The following is a 19,427-nucleotide window of genomic DNA, read 5'->3' as shown; positions in this document are numbered from 1 at the left end:
CAAAACGAAATGATAATGACGAAGAAAAGCATTCTATGGAGAAAAGAAGACACAAATACCTCAGATTTGAGAACTGGAAAGGGCAGATAGAAAGACAATGGCGGTGGCTTTGAATCGGGTTCGCCTGCTTATTTATAGATCTAATTGGGGAGGCTTTAATAAACCCTAGATTTAGGCGGCGGAGTTTCGAGGCTTTGTAATTCTAATGGGTTGTGAATTGCGGAATGACTCAAAACGGGTCGAACAAATTTTTTTTTTGGGGGGGGGGGGGCTTTTCGATTTCAGCTCATACATTTAGGTTGTAAGTTTAAGTTGTTTTGAGTGCTTTGTAAACGAATCGAACGTTCAATGAATCATTCAGAGAGAAGTTTATTTATTTATTAAATGAACGAACATGAATAAAATTTCATATTCATTTAATTAAATGAATAAAATGAACAAAAGACTCGTTCAATCACGAACATTTGATAATCCATTTTTTATGTTCGTTCGTTATGTTTTCCAGAACCGTTTGAAATATAAAGACTTAATAAATTTTAACCTTAATCCCATTAATAATTTTAAACTTAATCAATTTTAAACCCAAATTAAAAATTACTCAAATCAATTCAAAAATATAAATCCTAAAATTATTTAAAAAGATAAAATATTCTCAAAAATATAAACCCCAATTAATTTTATGTTTATTCATTTATGTTAGTTCGTTTGTGCTCGTTAATCATTTAAACGAATGAACATTAACGAGCACAAACAAGCTAAATTTTTTAATGAACAAACATGAACAAGAAATTTCATTCATTTAGTTGTTCGTGTTTGTTCGGTTAAAATTCAACGAACGAACATGAATATACCCTCGTCCATGTTTGTTCGGTACGTTTACATGCCTAGCTAACACTTAGGATACATTGATCGTTTTTTAATTAAAAGTTTTCATTTAATCATAAAGTATTTTGTCTCAAAATGAAACGGTAGGTAAAATGTTTCAAAAAAAAAGGATAAATTACGTGTTTAGTATATAAACTATTAGTTTTGGACCATTTTAATACATACTTTCAATTATTTCAAAACCATACTTTTTAAAAAAAAAATGAGTCTCACTAAAACCCCTTCTAAATTTGTTTCCTTTTAGTCTCACCGTTAAATTTTTTTTATGGGTAAATTGTATCATTCAACATTGAATTATCTTCTCACTCCTATTTTGATCACTAAAGTTAAATTTTTTAATTTAAGTATTTAACTTTCAAATTACTCCATATTTAATCATCCTAATTTATTTTATTAATATTTTTTGTGACATGACATATTTATTATTATTATTTTATTAATATATAATTAAATATTAGGTATGTATAGTAATGTCTTGAAAAATTAATTTTGGGGACTAAAATCAGATTTTTCTTTTTTAAAAAAATATGGTTTGAAGAAGTCATCACCAACATTTGTTTGGATGTGATTGATTCAACCAAAAATATATTGACATTTTAATAAAATTTAATTTTAAAAAATTATGAGTAAACCGAATGGGTAACAACTAAACTATGGTCCAAAATCATTTTGACCACAAATGTTTCAATTTGATTAAGCAGACCATCAAACTATTTAAACGCTTAAATCAATCCATTGATGCTAACTTTTAATGGTGGAGGTGAGGTGATCCTTATTACTTATAAACGATATCAATTTAATCTTAATTTTAATTAAATTCATTAAATTTAATCCTAAATTCATTTATAATTTACTTAATTCATTAAATTTAGTTTTCTCCAATTAAAGAGTGACACATGTCATCCTATTACAAGAAAACAAATTAATGAGTGGCTTTTGGGAAATCAATCCAGGGACGCTTTAGATGCTAAGTACGTGACCAACCACTAAGGCTAGGGTGTTGAATTGTTTATAATTTACAATAGATAAAATATATTTGTTATTATCTTAACTATAAATAAATAATATATATATATACACATCTTTTATTAACTTAAAATATATTTTATTATTAAATTAAGTGTATAAAAGAAAATATATATCATTTGAAGATAAGTTAATAACAAAAATTTTTTAAGGTAATAAAAATAAAATATATTTTTAAAGTTAATATAAGAATAAAATATATTTTAAAATAAAAATAAAATATATTTAATAAGTTAGATAGAAAATAAAATATATGTTTTAAAACATGATATAAATTTAAATTAAATATATAAAATGTTATAATTAAAGATCTATATCAATATATATACTATCTGTTGTAAAGCATAGCCATTCAATACTCTAGTCATGTGGCTGTACTCTTGCTTGGCATCCATACTTACCCTGGTTCATTCTCCCCAAATTTCAACTCTCATTAATTTGTTTCTTGTATTCAAAGGTGACATTGACATGTGTTGGAGGAAACTAAATTTAATGAATAAATAAAAATTTAATTAAAATTAGGATCAAATTGACATTTTAAGTAAGTAACGAAGACCAAATATATAATTACACAAAAAAATTAACTGCGACGACATTCTCTTGGTTAAATGTTCACGTCACCTCCACCGTTAAAAGTTAACAGACCAGTCAGTGGTTTGATTGAAATATTTAAATAGTTTGATGGCCTCTTTGATCAAATTGAAAAAATCGATAGTCAAAATGATTTTTGACCATAGTTGAGCGGTAAACCATGTAGTTTACCAAAAAATTATTAAAACAACTTTTAGATTTATGTTCAAAAAACAAATATGGGAGTCGATTACATGTGAAAAAGGATTAGCACCCCCACAATAATTCATGGTCCGTTTTTAATTAAACAAATACAATGCTATTTAACTAATTAAAATTTTAGAGAAAAAAATTAACGATTCATGCATTTAACCGGAGAAAGTTAACCACCTAATAAAAGGTAGAGTGACATCCCTCTCATTTCCAATTAAAGCAGCGAATCACTAATTTTCTTCTCGAAAATTTTATGTTAAATCGTTAACATTTCATCATTTCAAACCAAATGAAAATACCACCTAATATAAGGTAGAGTGACAATTTTCCCTTATTTAGAAAGAAATAAGAAATGTTATAATCATTGTATTTATTTATCTAACGTTATGCAACAAACAAACATTTTATTTTAAAAATTACCCGACCATTAAGATAGATAGAGAATGCTCAAATATTTATAAATACTGAGTCTAAACCACGAATAGGGTCGAATGACTCATCCTCGTTAAATCTAAATACAATAACATTTCTCGTTCTACCCTCTTGATTAATTTTAAAATGTTATTATTTTTTAAATGTTTCCACTAAGGGTACTGGTTTATTTTAAATTACCGAGTTAAACTACTCAGGTGGATTAAGATAACTCTCTTAGATAATTTAAAATAAACAAAACATTGCATCTAATTCATTATGAAAAAGGTTGAGTGATGTGGATTAGACTATTATGCTTTGCAATTAAATAAGATGCCATGCAATCAATAAATAAACCCTATCTCCCAATTTAGGAAATTACATCAATCCTATCAATACATTCGATAGATAGGAGATTACATGAGAAATAGAAAGAAATCAAAAAGAGGATATTCTGATTAGCATTAAACTCGTATTTTCTTATCATTTGAATTAAGTTGACCGGACAAAAATAGGTGTCTACGTTATGATTTGAAAAAAATAAAAGTTTAGCTATTAAAATAGACCAAAATCGATAGTATATACTAAACGTATAATTTATCTAAAATTAGGGCTAAAATGATAATAGACAAATGTACGTACTAATTTTGTCAGTGTGCTTTTTTTTGAAGTCATGTTTAACATTAAATTCTGTGGCCAAATCCATGGCCGCCCATTCAATTCACTCTTAAATGGAAGACAAATGAACAAATGGTTGAAAAACAAACCATTTCCTTAACGTGATTGGACCCAAAAAAATAGTTTTTCGTTTTTTCATGGATTCACGGCATTTTCTCGAACGGATCGGTGCTCAAAACGAAAAGAGCAGCTTATTCTCTTCAGTTTGATCCCACTCGCGTCACTCAACTCTCATGGCACCCTAGGAACTCTCGCACTTTGATTCATTGAAGATTTTGGAAATTACGAAAACCTTTTATCTGTTCTCTCAGAGCTTTTATTTACAAAGGATTTTTGTCGAGTGAGGAATGGATCACCTTATTATTCTGGTAAGCAACAATCTTCTTTCTCTTCCTAATTTGTAAAGAGTTTCGACTTATTGAAGAATTGTATTGATTCCAGGCTAAGGGTAAGTTAGAGAAGTCGATGGTGGTGGATAATGAATTAGGTCAGAGTAATGAAAGTGAAGATCGAACCAGCTCCGGCATGTTTCTTCACATGGCTCAGGTATAAATTGAATTACCTTTCATTTCTTTTTGAGCTGTGGAATTAGCTGCATATAAGTTGATCTAAGAGAGAAAAGCTGAATCAACGACTCGAATTGTCGAATTATAACCACAATCATTTTAGTCGTTTGTGTTTTTGAGAACATGCATCGGATGTGAACTGAAATTTGTGGGTGTGCTTGTGACTTTTTGATCACTTAATTGGTATTTGGTAGCATGCCAAGTGTTTGATGTTATACTAAAGTTGTATTCTGATTTTGTTAGCCCTGAAAGCGGTTGTATTCCGAAATGTCACTGATGATTAGGCCTGTATATGAATTGACGTTCAACGAATTGTTGGGCGGGAGTTCATTTATTTAATAAACGAACAAACAAAAACAAAACTTTATGTTCGTTTAATTAAATAAATGAACACAAATAGAAGGCTTGCTTGTTCGGTAATACATTCGTTTATGTTTGTTCATTTATTTATGTTAGTTCGTTTATGTTTTTTCATTTATATTCAGCTCAATCTTCAAATCCGTTTAAAATATTAAGACCTAATAAATTTTAACATTAAACCCGTTAATATTTTAAAATCTAATTAATTTTAAACGCAAATAAAAAATAACCAAATCAATTAAAGAAAATATAAAACCATAAAATTATTTGAAAAGAAAAAACTTTTCTCAAATATAAAACCCCAATTAATTTTACATTTGTTTGTTTATGCTCGTTTACTTTCCTTTATTTGTGTTCGTTTATCATCTTAACGAACGAAAACGAACAAGAAATTCCGTTGGTTTAGTTGTTCATGTCCGATGTAAAGTTAAACGAACGAAGCTAAACACACTCTCGTTCGTGTTAGTTCGCTTCGTATACCGGCCTAATGATGATGCATTGTGCTTTCATTCATGATTCGTCCAAACTTAATCCGAGGGCCAGTTCTTTGCCGAAAGAAGCTGTTTCGTTATCGGAAAGACTATTTAAAAGAATGTTACTTGTTAGTTATTCATGTTGGTTTTGTTGATTCAAGCCTTTCCAAATCCATGCCATATTCGTTGTTGTTGCAGATTCAATCATGTGTAGGCTTTGTTGTGTGTTTCATTAAGTTTAGAGGTCGTTTATTGTATCCTAACTGTTGTGGTTATGAACTTAGGATTGCTTATTTATATGGTATGGATCATGTTTGGAAAGCATTGCAGCATAGCCTGTGCTGATTCTTGAGTCTTGACCTTGGATCCTTTTGTTTCTCGTATGAAGGATGAGGTAGTTGCTGATATCGAAGGAAGGATCGCGACATGGACCTTCCTTCCAGTCGGTACTTTTTCTCGTTTACATGCTCGTTGTTACTCTTATGTTCTTAATTCAATCGGGGGGAATTCTCTCATTTCGTTGAACACGGCATTGTGAACAGAGAACGGGGAACCCTGCAGATACTGCACTATGAACATGGTCAAATATGAACCACATGTTGATTATTTCTATGACAAGGTTAACCTAGAGTTGGCTGGTCACCGTATTGCCACTGTGCTGATGTACTTGTCCGACGTCGAGAGTGGCGGGGAAACTGTGTTTCCGAATTCCGAGGTAACATTTGCCGGCGAATCCCGTTTTCCGTCTGTCTGTTGTTTCTTTTATTTATGTTTGCTTTCATCCTATCCTGCCATTGTTACTGCCATTGTTACATTTAGGGGTGAACAAAACTCATTCGGTTTTTTTTAATTTTTAGTTATTCGAGTTATATGAGTCAACTCGAATTATTAATTCGATTTTCGAGTTCGAGTCAACTTGAAATTTCAAAATTTGGGGTAACTTGAAAAATCTAAAATTTAGATGAGGATTTTGACATATTTGTGATTTGATCCCTGATTTCTATTCCTTCAATTCCTCTGTCATTTTAAATCAAAATTTTACCAAAGTTGAATTGCATGCTCCTAAGCCATCATAAAATGCATATTTACTTTCAATTTTACTTTTTTATAGCCTATTTTCTATTTTTTCAATTTAATCCCTCAATTTTGTATGATTTACATATTTCTTCAATTCATCCTTAATTTTAAACCACATGCTCCTACCACTAGAATACTTGTAACTTCAATTCTTTATTTTTTTACTAAAATACTCTCTCTTTTTAGTTTAGTCCTTTAATTTTATATTTTACTAAAATATATTTTTATAATTTTAGATTGTATGTGATATATTAAATAACATTGTAATGTGAAAAGAATATGAAGTTTATATATATATGCCTTATATTGTTAGAAAAGGTCGAAAAATTGGAATAAATTCGTACTATAATATCATAAATAATTACAATTAAATTTGTATAGAAACTCGAACAACTCGACTCAAATTTTTTAAACTTATCTCGACTCGAAAAAATTTCAAGTTAACTTCGAGTTGTAAAATACAACTAGTCAACTCAAATAACTCAATTTTTTTGACTCGACTCGATCGAATGCTCACCCTAGTTACATTTCGTTGGTTGCTCATCATTTGTCTTCCATAGCGTAAACTTGCTCAGTCCAAGCGAAAGCTCAGATTGTGCAAGGAAGGGATATGCAGGTATTATTCTGGTCATTTATTGAATTAGGAGGTATTTTGATCTTGATCATCTTGGACACAGCAGTGGGATAACATTGTTCATCATTGCATATCGTCTCGCTTCGATGATCGGCTAGTTCTCTTTCGTTCCCGATAATTCCGCTAACGTTACTACTTCTGTATAATGTTCTTATCTAATCATTCTTGGATGAATCGTTGCATTAGTAATCCCATCATGTAGTTACCCGTATCTGATTCAATCTACTGCTTATACTTCCAGTGAAACCCGAAAAGGGTGATGCATTGCTGTTCTTCAGTCTTCATCCCAATGCAACTACTGATCCCAGAAGTTTGCATGGAAGCTGCCCAGTGATAAAGGGCGAGAAATGGTCCGCAACGAAGTGGATCCATGTCCAGTCCTTCGATAACTCGGCGAGCCACACCGGAGATTGTGTCGATGAGGACGAGAACTGCCCTGCCTGGGCTATGGCCGGTGAGTGCGAAAGGAACCCGGTTTACATGGTGGGTTCCGAAGAGCATTCCGGGTACTGTAGGAAGAGTTGTAAGGTATGCCTCCTATAAAGCTATTTCCCAAGCAGTGTCCAGCATTTTATAGAACCATGGTTGACAATTTTGTAGCTGTATATGTTGATGTTATAATTCTGCTTAATACACACACTGCAGTAATTTTTACTGTGAAATGCATATATATGCTATCGGTTTTGGTTCGTTTTAATACATAAACTTTTAACTTTTTCAAATTCATACGGAATGCCTAGTTTTCATTTTATTGTAGTAACCGTCGTTAAAAATTAACGTGTTTAGTACCTAAACTTTTAATCTTTTCAAAACTTAACGCTAAATTTAAATATGTATTAAAATAAAATAAAGCTAAAGCTTTTAATGACGGATACTAAAATGAAACAAAAATTAAACGCTAAAGCTTTTAATGACGGATACTAAAATGAAACAAAAAATTAAACTTAAAGTATTATTTAAAAAAATAAAATTTTAATTATTAAAACTAATAAAAACGGATACTTTAAATTCACAACGCTAACTTACCCTATTTAAATACAAAATGCAATCGTTTATTCCTTTCGAGTTAGGCTCGTTGTCAAAAATATTAAAGAAACGTGGGGTCCACATTCACCTAACAGATATTTATCGGGTAAATTATATGAATAATCATTTGTTTTCAGTCTATTAATTTTAATCACAGATTCAAAAATTAAGTAGATTTGATCTATTTTATTATTGATACATTCGATTTTAATCTCTTTATGTTAACTCAGTTAACCCATTAATAAAAATGTGTAATTTACCTAATTTAAATACAAAGTACAAAAACATGGGGTCCACATTCACCTAACGAGCAACGACTCAATACACTCTTGGCAGATATTTATCGGGTAAACTATATGATAGTCATCTTTGTTTTTTGTCTGATCGATTTTAGTCATCGATTTAAAAATTAAATAGATTTGATTCCTTATGTTATCGATCCTCTCGATTTCAATCTCTTTTGTTAATTCATGTTAGCCTACTAAATACAAATGCATAATTTACCACGTAAAATTTATGTTAATGGGTTAACAGAAGTTAACAGCTGAGAACTTAACTGAACGGACTGTAATATAATAGATTAAACATACTTAATTTTTGAATCGGTGATCAAGTCGATCACACAGAAAATAATGGGGACTATTCGTATAGTTTACCCGGTATTTATCTCTTTTCCCTCCTTTGTAAGTAAAACTCAAACTAAGGGCAACCCGTCTTTTCGAATTCCATTTTCAGTTAACCTCCTCTTTCAGCTCCCTACAAAGCCCGCCCAAACGATTAATTTCAAATTCTGAGAACTGGGAGTAGCCTCAGCTCTCAAATCGGCATGGGAGATCCAGATGTAAGTTACGAAGCTACAAATTCATTCCGACGTTTAGTTGTTCTCCTTCTTCTGTTCTTTAGTTGTTTGATTTACGAAATGTGATGTTTTGTTCTAGAAAACGACTGCGTTGAAGGCGGCGTACGCGGAGGTTATACGGAACACGACCAAGGAAGCGGCATCGAGACTGATAGATTCGGAGAAAAGAGCGGCGTCATTTCAGTACCAACTGAATCGTATCAATGAGGAGTCACTTCGTTTGCTTCTTCTGCTAAAACGCATGATCGACGTCAAGGTACATCCTATATCTTTAGAGATCAATTGAGGTCAATTGCTTGAATTTTTTTGTGTGAATGCGATTGTGTTAGAGATCACGTTTCCGAATATTAAGAATCTTACGGAAGTCGACAAAACTAATCTTATTTGTCTGCTATGAACTGTTTAATTTTCCTAGATTTGATTCCGGATATATTTTTTTGGATAAACTAGCGTTTAGTACCTAAATTATTAATTTTGGTCTGTTTTAGTACTTAAACTTTTACTTTCTTCAAAATCACACTTAATGTTTAGTTTTTTATTTCATTTTAATACCATGTTAAAAATTCAACGCTAAATTCTAAAAAATTTTGAAAGTTTATGTATTAAATGGATCAAAACTAATAGTTTAGGTATGAAATATACCCTATTTTAAAATGTCATGTTTGATTTCATGTTCTTCACTTATTGGATGGTATTGGGACTCTTTGAAATCACACATGGGATCCGTTTTGATATATTTGGTGAACATAAATTGAAGATTTTTGAAGAATTCCTACTTCCTAGTATAAGGTTAATCTTCGTTTGATTTCTAGAAGCAAATGTCAAATTGTTCCACAATTGATGCAATTATACGAGCTATTCGTTTCCTAGAGTACTCGTCATAATATGTACATGACATATATTAATTCAAATTTAGTACAGCACATCAAAGAACTTCAAAAAGTGAACAAACATGTGACTTTCAACCCTATGCTAGACCAAGTTTTGCATTTGCTACTCATGATCACATCAAGATCAAAGTATTCGTGTCCTATGTTAATTTTAGTTAAACTCATGCACACTTATAGACAGTTATTTAGATGCATGCACGAAGTTATTTCAGTAGTTAAAAGAATTGTTGTTATTCCTAGACTTCTCAAATTCGAACACCAAAGCTATAAGATATTTGAACGTTCATTGTCAAATGATTGATAATCTTCAGAACAGATCCTACCACTTTTAAACATCCTACATGTCAATTGTTTTACATATATTGAAAGGATATTTGAAACATCATATCCCTAGATTTGTTCCGGAATATTCGTTAGACATGTATACTTCAAGAAAAATAAGAGCATAGCAGCATAATTCCTTCCTTCCAGACAGTTGAATCGGAGACCACATCCATGAACCAGAAGCGAAAGATCGATGAGCTCGAAGAAAAGCTGCATGAAGCAGAGGATGTTATAACAGATCTTAGAGTGGAACTAACTCAAGAACGTTATAAGCTGAAGAGAGCAAAGAATGATACTCAAGTGAAGCCTTTAAGTGGAGAGATCACTGGTGATACGGGTGAATATCTAATCGAGTCGAGTAAAAAATTTTGAGTTTGTCGAATTGACGAATCCTAATCCTATTTTTAACTCAAACTTTATTTGAAATTTTTTGAATTGAGTTGTTCAAGAATTGTTTAAATTTAATTTTAAATATTTATAATGATACGGTGCCAATTAATTCCAATTTGAATGGCGTTTATACTCATATACTATATATATATATATATATATATATATATATATATATATATATGTGATATAATAACATAAAGTTATAGGGTTTTTGCCTGTTCTACAATCAGCTATGCTGGTGAGTCAAATGAAGAATTGTTTATCAATTAAAATCATTTACTGATATTCAATCAATTACTGATTAATACAAATAATGTTTATAAAAATCTATTATAAAGTGATCCTCACAATTCAAATTTTTTTCTTTTACAATTGTTAAAATTCAGATCTCAATCGTTTGCCATTATGATATCTTCGAAAAAAACAACCTCTATCGCTCGAATGAAGCTTAAGGTAATCTATTCTCATTGTCTACTAATTTATTGGACATATGGATGACCAAAAGATAGTATATATTTATAATTTTTCTTAATCATTAATAATATATATTTTATAAACATAATTACTCAAACTCGGGACATCAAGAGAGAACAATTTGATAAATTAGAATATATATTATTTACAAATTATAAAAAAATCAATATATACTTCATTATAATCATTTCATACTATTAAAAAATAATTATAATATATATTTATATCAATATAAAATTAGTCCATTTTTAATAATGAATGAGCTGTCCAGCCAAGCTAGATCTAGACTTTAACCAAAGAGGTCAGATGATAACATAAAATAGATATTGTTGGTAATATTTAATTTATATTTAATATAATCGAATGCTAACCATCAAATATTTCCCCCCTCTTTTCTCAGGAAGAATAGTTGATATTTAATAATATAAAATAGATATTTTATGAGTTAATTACATCATATATCCTCAAACTTAAATTTCCAATTTAAATTGATCCTTAAATTTTTTTAATATTTCAATTTCCCAACTATGACTCATACTAAATTAGTATTAAACTTTTGAACATTCTAATTTTTCCTTGAACTATGACCCTGGTTCCCAAACTTTTGAATATTCCAATTCCATATATATAATTAGTTTAAACCATATTTTAATCTAAAATTTATTTTTTTCCCAAACATATACTTATATAAATTTGCCTAACGATTTTATTAACAAGAGATGTAATTAGTATATGCGTATAGTTTGGGATGGAATTGGAATGTTAAAAAAAGTTTAGGGGCCAATTTAGAATTAATGTCACAGTTTGGGGTTGAAAATAAAATGTTCAAAAGCTTGAGGACTAATTTAAAATGATAGACATGATTTAGGGGTGAAATTGAAACATTTAAAAGTTTAATAATCAATTTAAAATGAGAGACATACTTTAAAAACATACGATGCACTTAACTATCTTTTATCAATCCAAGTCAAACATATTGCTTACCTCCCCCCATGATGTTTGCTGTTTATTTAAATATATATATATTTATTTGTTACTACCAGAATATCTTAAATTCAATAAATACATATCTCATTGATGGTATTCTTTTAATACATGACACATTCAGTTAGTAGATTAAAATACTTTAATTGAAGTAGGTGATTAAAGTTTATATTAATAGTCATTGATTGTGAGTCCAAACCAGAGATTTACTAGCGGTCCGCGATTGCGATAGTGTCCGCGATATAGCGGGATTGGTGTCCTCCGTGACTACTATTATATGACTGTGATACCTATAATTTCCATAATAGCGCTCGTTATATCCGCAATCGTGACAAATGCGATGCGATTGCGATCGCTATTTGAATCCCCGGTCTAAACCCACTACAAATATTTTTATTTTAAGTTATTTTTTAATTAAATATGTTTTCCTATTATAATATCTGTTGGATGTATATTTTTAACCTACATTTTGAAGTTCAAACCTTGAGATAAAATATGAACATATATTTGTAGTTAAAAATTGGGTAAATATGTCGATAGTCCCCTATGTTTTGGGTATGATTGATTTTGGTCACCGAAAAAAAAATTAAGGGGAAATGGTCACTACAGTTATTGGTCCGTCCGATTCAAGTCTCTAACATTATATGTTCGTTCCATTTTAGTCCTTTAACCATGTTAATGACTTAAACAAAAGGGGCTTAAAATAAAAGGGATTAAACAAAATTAATACCAGAGGGACTTAAACCAGACGGACCGATAACGTAAGATATCATTTCCCCTTAATTTTTTCGATGATCAAAGGCGGTCAAACAAAATACAAAAGGAACAATCGGCATAGTTTATCTTTTTAATAAATTAAAATAAAAATAACTCTCAAATCAGTTGGTACCACATGTCAAAGACTCGAAAAGCAGCATGAGTTTTTTATTCTAACGACACACTTCCATGCTTATCTTCTCTTGAATATCGTTAACCATCGACTCATTTGTAACCTCGCCTATAGATGAATTGAGATGTAATTAATAGAATAGTCTATTTTTAAATTATCATATAATTTAAAAATATTATTTATTTATTTTTACTCTTAAAATTTTATAAATTTATCGTTAAAATTATTCATTATATCTACGTACACTTACCCCAAAAAATGAACAAGGGGAGACGTACATTGATGAGAGCATGCACATGGGGTTTGCGTCTGGTTCCTACAAGTAAATCGATACGTCACAGATGTCACGTTTATATTTAAAATGAATAAAATTAATAATTTAATTATTAAACACGTTAAATTTTTAAAGAGTGGAATATTAAAATGAAATAAAAATTAAACTCTAGATATAATTTTATAAAAAATTAAAGTTTAAGTACTAAAACAAACTAGAACTAATAGTTTAATTACTAAATGTGTGATTTAACTTTTTATTATAAATGGGATATCGAGCCAGATATATTAAACATGGACATGGAGCATATTCATGAGATTATAATTTTATATTAGCGCAAAGGAGTTTCAAAATTTTAAAAAGTGATAAATTTATAAAACTATAATAAGATGAAAATAGGTATTTAAAAATGTTTATCGTATTATTTTTTCATCAATGTAATATTCTAACTCAAAAAATGAGTTAAATGTGACTCTTTAATAAATAAAAATTCGTCGTTGACAGTTACGGTACTGAGGTGATAGTTCACGATATTAACATGGTGGTTCACAGTGGTTGATATTGTGCCTGATAGCAAGACAGATAAGTTAAATTGGTGACTCAAAAATGACAGATGAACTACTATGTCAGAACCGAGGATCACCACGTCAACACCATAAATTGTCACATTACCACCATAATAGTCGGGCGACAAAAAACGTTGGTCAAAGAGTCACATTGATTTTCTTTCAAAAGTACAAGGACCCATTTTTTACAAAAAAAATATAAATATATGATATACTGGAGCACATGAATGATGAATCAACTTTTATTATGAAATGCCCTCCGTAGAAATATCCGAATTATGAAATGTCTTCCGTAAGACTCGATACGACCTCAAGGTTAAGAACCTTGTGCTCTATCAACTAAGCTGGATAGTCATCTCATTTTATTATTATAATCAGATGCTATCTTCCAAAGGGAGTCAACCATCTGCTTAGCTCTTGCATGACGCTTTCATCTTATTGCGGTTGTCATTACTCATTAACAAATGGACAGATCTATAACCCATCGTTTTCTTCTTATTTTCCTGAACCTGGCGTCATCTGCTTTTAAATATAAACTGATTAGCTCTGATAATTGAAGGGGAAAAAAACCAAGGGATCGCCATGGAAGAAGAGAGAAAGAGTGTTAAAGAAGTTGAAAACAGCCCTGTGAAGAAGAAGTGGTCGATACGATCCATATTCATGCATGCAGATGGCGTGGATAAGTGTTTGATGGCTGCCGGTCTCATCGGATCGGTTGCCGACGGCACGGTTGCACCCTTAATTTATATTTGATTGGCCGCTTGTTTAACAACATCGGCGGTTCCGATTCCGCTGATTTGCTCACCCGCAACGTTCGGCAGGTACGTTAATGTCCTTGACAGACTCGTTTCTCTACTGATCATATCGTTTCTATACTCATATCGTTTCTATACTTATATAAGATTCTTCGGGTTTGATTTTTGAGGCTAACAGGTTGCACTGCTAGTGGTTTCGACGGCTTGTGGGGATGGATTGGGTGTTTCCTGGGTGAGTTCATGGTCGTTGTATCTTTGTTTTTTAAGCATTTTGGAGCATAATACTCATTGCTAAATCATCACTGATTAACAGTTAATATTTATCAATGATGTAGTGAGTTTAACGTGTCAACAACGATGATATGATACGTTATATGTCATATTTTAAATATGCGATATACATCATATTATAAAATCTACTTCAATCAGGATTATATGACATGTGTTATTTTATGGCTTTAAACCGTGTTTATTACGGAAACTGACAATCTAACCATTATCAGAAGGGTTTGTTGGACAAGAACAAGTGAAAGACAAGCCACAAGGATGAGCAGTAGGTACTTGAAAGCTGTCCTAAGGCAAGACGTAGGCTACTTTGATTTGAATGTAACCAGCACATCTGAAATAGTCACCAGCGTTTCCAACGTACTCTCATTGTTCAAGAAATTATCAGTGAAAAGGTATCATTATTCTTTTCAATGCTTTAAAATAGGGTATTTTTATTAAGTTCTTCAATTATTAAAAATTATAAAATGATCATTTGATTATTTATTATATTCTAAACTCATCATTTTCCATTAAATAATGAACGATATTATGAGTTAAACGTTAACATGTTGACTGTGATATGATAAATTGATTTCAGAATTTCAAACGACTATCATATCACAACCAGCATGTTAACGTCCACAACCGTTAATTTTTTAATGAAAAATGACGAGTTTGGAACATAATAAATAGTAACTTTTAATAGTCGAGAGATTTAACAAAGTAACATTATATTTAAATAATTATTTTGTAATTTTTAGTAGTAAAAAGACTTAATAAAATAATATCTTATGATCAAGGGACCATTTGTAATAATTGTTTTAGTATTTCTTTCAATAAGCTTTAACTTTCAATTTAAAATAAAATGACCTTTTTTTTGATGAAAATAATTAGTTGACTAATGATCGACAGATGTTAATAAATAACATTTTCATATGTGAATTATTATCAGTCATATGTCACTTTTTTCCAGGTGATGATAATATGCGTTATATCACTTAAGATGATATTATGATATATGTCACATTATTAAAGTGATGACATAACATACGACACATCAATAATTACATATAAAATATTACGCCAATCAGTGATAAACAAAAAATGGATTAATGGGGCCATGGTCCCAAAAAGTTTATAAAATTATAGTATAGACCTTAAAGTTTTCAAAAAATCCAATTCGTCTCTCACAAATTTTTAAAATTTCTCATTAAGACTCTCAAATTTCAAAACTTTTAGTTAGATCCTAATTATTTTTGGAAAAAAATGTAAACTAAACCCTTTAGAACTTTGAAAATTTTAATTCAAACCTCTAAATTTTTTAAAGTTTTAAGTTGGTCCTCCTTTGAAAATTTTAATTCAAACCTCTAAATTTTTAAATTGGAACTTACATAGTAGCCTTTCTGATGCTATGGAGATTAGCTCTGGTGATCTTCCCCTTTGTTCTACTGCTGGTGATTCCTGGTTTAATCTATGGCAAGATTTTGCTGAGCCTTGCAAGGAAATCCAGAATTGAGTACAATCTGGCAAGCACAATTGCAGAACAAGCAATCTCTTCAATAAGAACAGTTTATGCCTTTGTTGGTGAAGACAAGACCTCCGTTAAATTCTCCAAAGCTCTACACGGATCTGTTAACTTGGGGCTGAAGCAAGGTCTGGCTAAAGGTTTGGCCATGGAAGCAATGGCATCACTCATCTTATAGGGCTTTCATCACATATTATGGTAGCAGATTGGTCATGTATCATGGAGTTAAGGGAGGGACTGTTTTCGTAGTGGGTACATGTATTGCCATTGGTGGACAGTAAGCACATGTTCGACGCTCATGTTCGACTTGTATTTGATTGGTTTTAACCCTGTTTTCCTTCTTTTTTTTGTTGAGCAGACAGCTTGGTGCTGGTTTGTCTACCTTGAAGCCCTTGTTGGAAGCATGTTCGGTTGCGGAGCGTATAAACGAGGTGATAAAGGGTCCCCAAGATTGATTTAGAGGACATGGGGTGAGATTTTGGAGAATGTTAGAGGGGGAGTTGAGTTCAGAGGAGTGGAGTTTGCTATCCTTCGAGGCCAGAGAACATGATTTTCAAGGACTTTTGTCTTGAAATTCCTGCAGGAAGACTGTGGCCTTGGTAGGCAGTAGCGGATCGGGAAAATCGACCGTGATTTCGTTGTTGCAAAGGTTTTATGATCCGCTTGGAGGTGACATTGTTCTTGATGGTGTTCCTATTGACAAATTGCAGCTCAAGTGGTTCAGGTCACAGATGGGGCTGGTTAGTCAAGAGCCCACACTGTTTGCAACAACCATTAAAGAGAACATACTTTTCGGCAAGGAAGATGCCGAAATGGACGAGATCATTCGAGCTGCTAAGCTTCGAATGCCCACAGTTTCATATCTCAGTTGCCTCAAGGTTGACCACAGGTAGGGAGAGGGGGATTCAATTGTCTGGTGGACAAAAACAGAGAATTGCCATAGCAGAGCCATTATAAAAGCACCTAAAATCCTTCTTCTCGACGAGGCGACGAGTGCGTTGGACTCCGAATCCGAACATATCATGCAGGAAGCTCTCGACAAGGCCTCGGTCGGTTGTACAACAATCATCGTCGCACACCGCCTTTCCACCATTAGACACGTGGATTTAATTGCGGTAGTTCAAGATGGACATGGAAATCGGTTCACATGATGAGTTAATGGTAAATGAAAATGGCTTCTATCCCATGCTGGTGCAACTCCAACATATAGAACAAGAACAAGTTCATGAGAAGGTTCATCTACGAATGCCCCGGTTTCGATAATGAAAAGCGACTTCAACGATGCCAACAATCACCCGAATTTCTATAGCAAGTCGAACAAGCTCGATCAATTCTGTAGCACCGGATCAATCTTCACCGGGTGAAGAAATGGATGGCAAGGATAAAAGTTGCCTGCACCATCTTTTAAGAGATTGTTGGCCATGAATTCACCGGAGTGGAAAGAAGCAACCCTGGGATGCTTAGGCAGCACTATTTGGTGCAGTGCAACCACTTGCATCTTTCACAATGGGGTCAATGATATCAGTGTTTTTCCTCCGAAATCATGCCGAAATCAAGGAAAAAACAAGGGTTTATGCTTTGAGTTTTGTTGGATTGGCTGTTTTTCACTGATAGTTAATATCATCCAGCATTATTACTTTGCTTACACGGGGGAGCACTTGACAAAGAGGATCAGAGAGATGATGCTTTCAAAGATATTGACTTTCGAAGTCGGGTGGTTTGACCAAGATGAGAATTCCAGTGGCAGTGTCTGCTCTAGACTAGCAAAAGATGCCAGTGTGGTGAGATCTTTGGTTGGTGATCGGATATCGCTTTTTGTGCAAACCGTCTCCGGTGTCACCCTGGCTTGTGCAATGGGGCTGTTCATCGCGTGGCGGCTCGCCATCGTGATGATAGTGGTCCAGCCGGTCATTATACTCAGCATATACACTCGGAAGGTCTTACTCAAAAGCATGTCTAGGAAAGCCATCAAGGCACAACAAGATAGTAGCAAGCTTGCTGCCGATGCGGTATCGAACCATCGAACCGTCCCGCTTTCGTGTCTCAGGATCGGATTCTGAAAATGTTGGAAAAGGCTCATGAAGGTCCTAGAAAAGAGAATGTTAGACAATCATGGTTTGCGGGTCTCGGATTCGGATCAGCTCAACTTCTTACCTTATTCATTATGGCCTTTGATTTTTGGTATGGTGGGAAACTCATCTCTCAAGGATATATCACTCCAAAGGCTCTCATTGAAACATTCCTCATTTTGGTTAGCACTGGTGTTATGATAGCCGAAGCTGCGAGCATGACATCGGACTTTGTCAAGAGTTCCGAGGTCGTTGCATCTGTGTTCGCTATATTCGACCACCGTACAGGAATAGAACCCGATGACTCCAATGGTTACCTTGCCGAAGAAGTTACAGGATGCGTAGAAATCTATGATGTCGATTTCGCATATCCAGCTAGGCCTAATGTGATAATCCTAAAAGACTTCTCGTTCACCATCGAAGCCGGGAGATCAACGGCGCTGGTAGGGCAAAGCGGTTCCGGAAAATCAACAATCATTAGCTTAATAGAGAGGTTTTACGATCCTCTCAAAGGAGTAGTGAAGATCAACGGTCGAGATATAAGGTCATACAACCTAAGGACATTGAGGAAACACATAGCACTTGTCAGCCAAGAGCCAACGTTATTCGCCGGCTCGATAAGAGAAAACATCCTGTACGGAGTATCCGGTGAAACCGATGAATCCGAAGTCATTGAAGCCGCTAAAGCAGCTAATGCACATGATTTCATAGCAGGCCTAGCAGAGGGTTACGAAACGTGGTGCGGAGATAGAGGAGTGCAGTTATCTGGCGGCCAAAAGCAACGGATCGCAATAGCCCGAGCAGTATTAAAGAATCCGACAATCTTGTTATTAGATGAAGCGACGAGTGCACTTGACAGTAAATCCGAGAAAGTCGTACAAGAGGCAGTGGAAAGGATAATGGTGGGGAGAACAAGTGTTGTTGTGGCACATAGGCTAAGCACCATTCAAAACTGTGATCTTATTGCAGTGATAGAACAAGGAAAAGTGGTGGAAACAGGTAACCATTCATCTTTGATAGCCAAGGGGCCAATAGGAGCTTACTACTCTTTGGTTAATCTTCAAAAAGAAACACATGACATTACAAACTTGATAAAAGAATTTGTTGTTTTTATGATCTAATCCGATCAATCGACGGGATTAACCTTTGTCGCTCGAGTCTCATCCATAGTCTTGTCGATGCTAATTCGTACTCCTCCGGCAAAAAGGTATTGAATCCATTGATCAAGTTGGTATGCCC

The 19,427-nt window shown here is 32.9% G+C and overlaps 1 protein-coding gene and 2 pseudogenes across 1 annotated transcript; all 3 read left to right on the top strand.

Annotated features, from left to right (window-relative positions):
- The first annotated feature begins 97 nt into the window (after window positions 1–97).
- On the top strand, window positions 98–7,470 carry LOC120212974 (annotated as a pseudogene).
- A 1,207-nt stretch (window positions 7,471–8,677) lies between these two features.
- On the top strand, window positions 8,678–10,364 carry LOC120212973. The gene is made up of 3 exons (XM_039211137.1): window positions 8,678–8,760; window positions 8,858–9,034; window positions 10,140–10,364. The coding sequence occupies exons 1-3, from the start codon at window positions 8,746–8,748 to the stop codon at window positions 10,362–10,364; spliced, it is 417 nt and encodes a 138-aa protein (XP_039067068.1). The 5' UTR covers window positions 8,678–8,745.
- Window positions 10,365–14,102: 3,738 nt separating this feature from the next.
- Window positions 14,103–19,309, top strand: LOC120212972 (annotated as a pseudogene).
- Window positions 19,310–19,427: the final 118 nt, after the last annotated feature.

This window comes from Hibiscus syriacus, unplaced genomic scaffold (assembly GCF_006381635.1).
Source record: "Hibiscus syriacus cultivar Baekdansim isolate YM2019G1 unplaced genomic scaffold, ASM638163v2 tig00110017_pilon, whole genome shotgun sequence".
NCBI classification, from domain to species: domain Eukaryota; kingdom Viridiplantae; phylum Streptophyta; class Magnoliopsida; order Malvales; family Malvaceae; genus Hibiscus; species Hibiscus syriacus.
The sequence above is the reverse complement of the archived record's forward strand: the minus strand, read 5'-3'. Positions and strand labels throughout refer to the sequence as shown.

Bases quoted from the DNA above. Each gene is read 5' to 3' on its own strand.
- LOC120212973 (XM_039211137.1), top strand. The intron at 9,035-10,139 runs GTACATCCTATA...CCTTCCTTCCAG, and splicing joins AACGCATGATCGACGTCAAG to ACAGTTGAATCGGAGACCAC.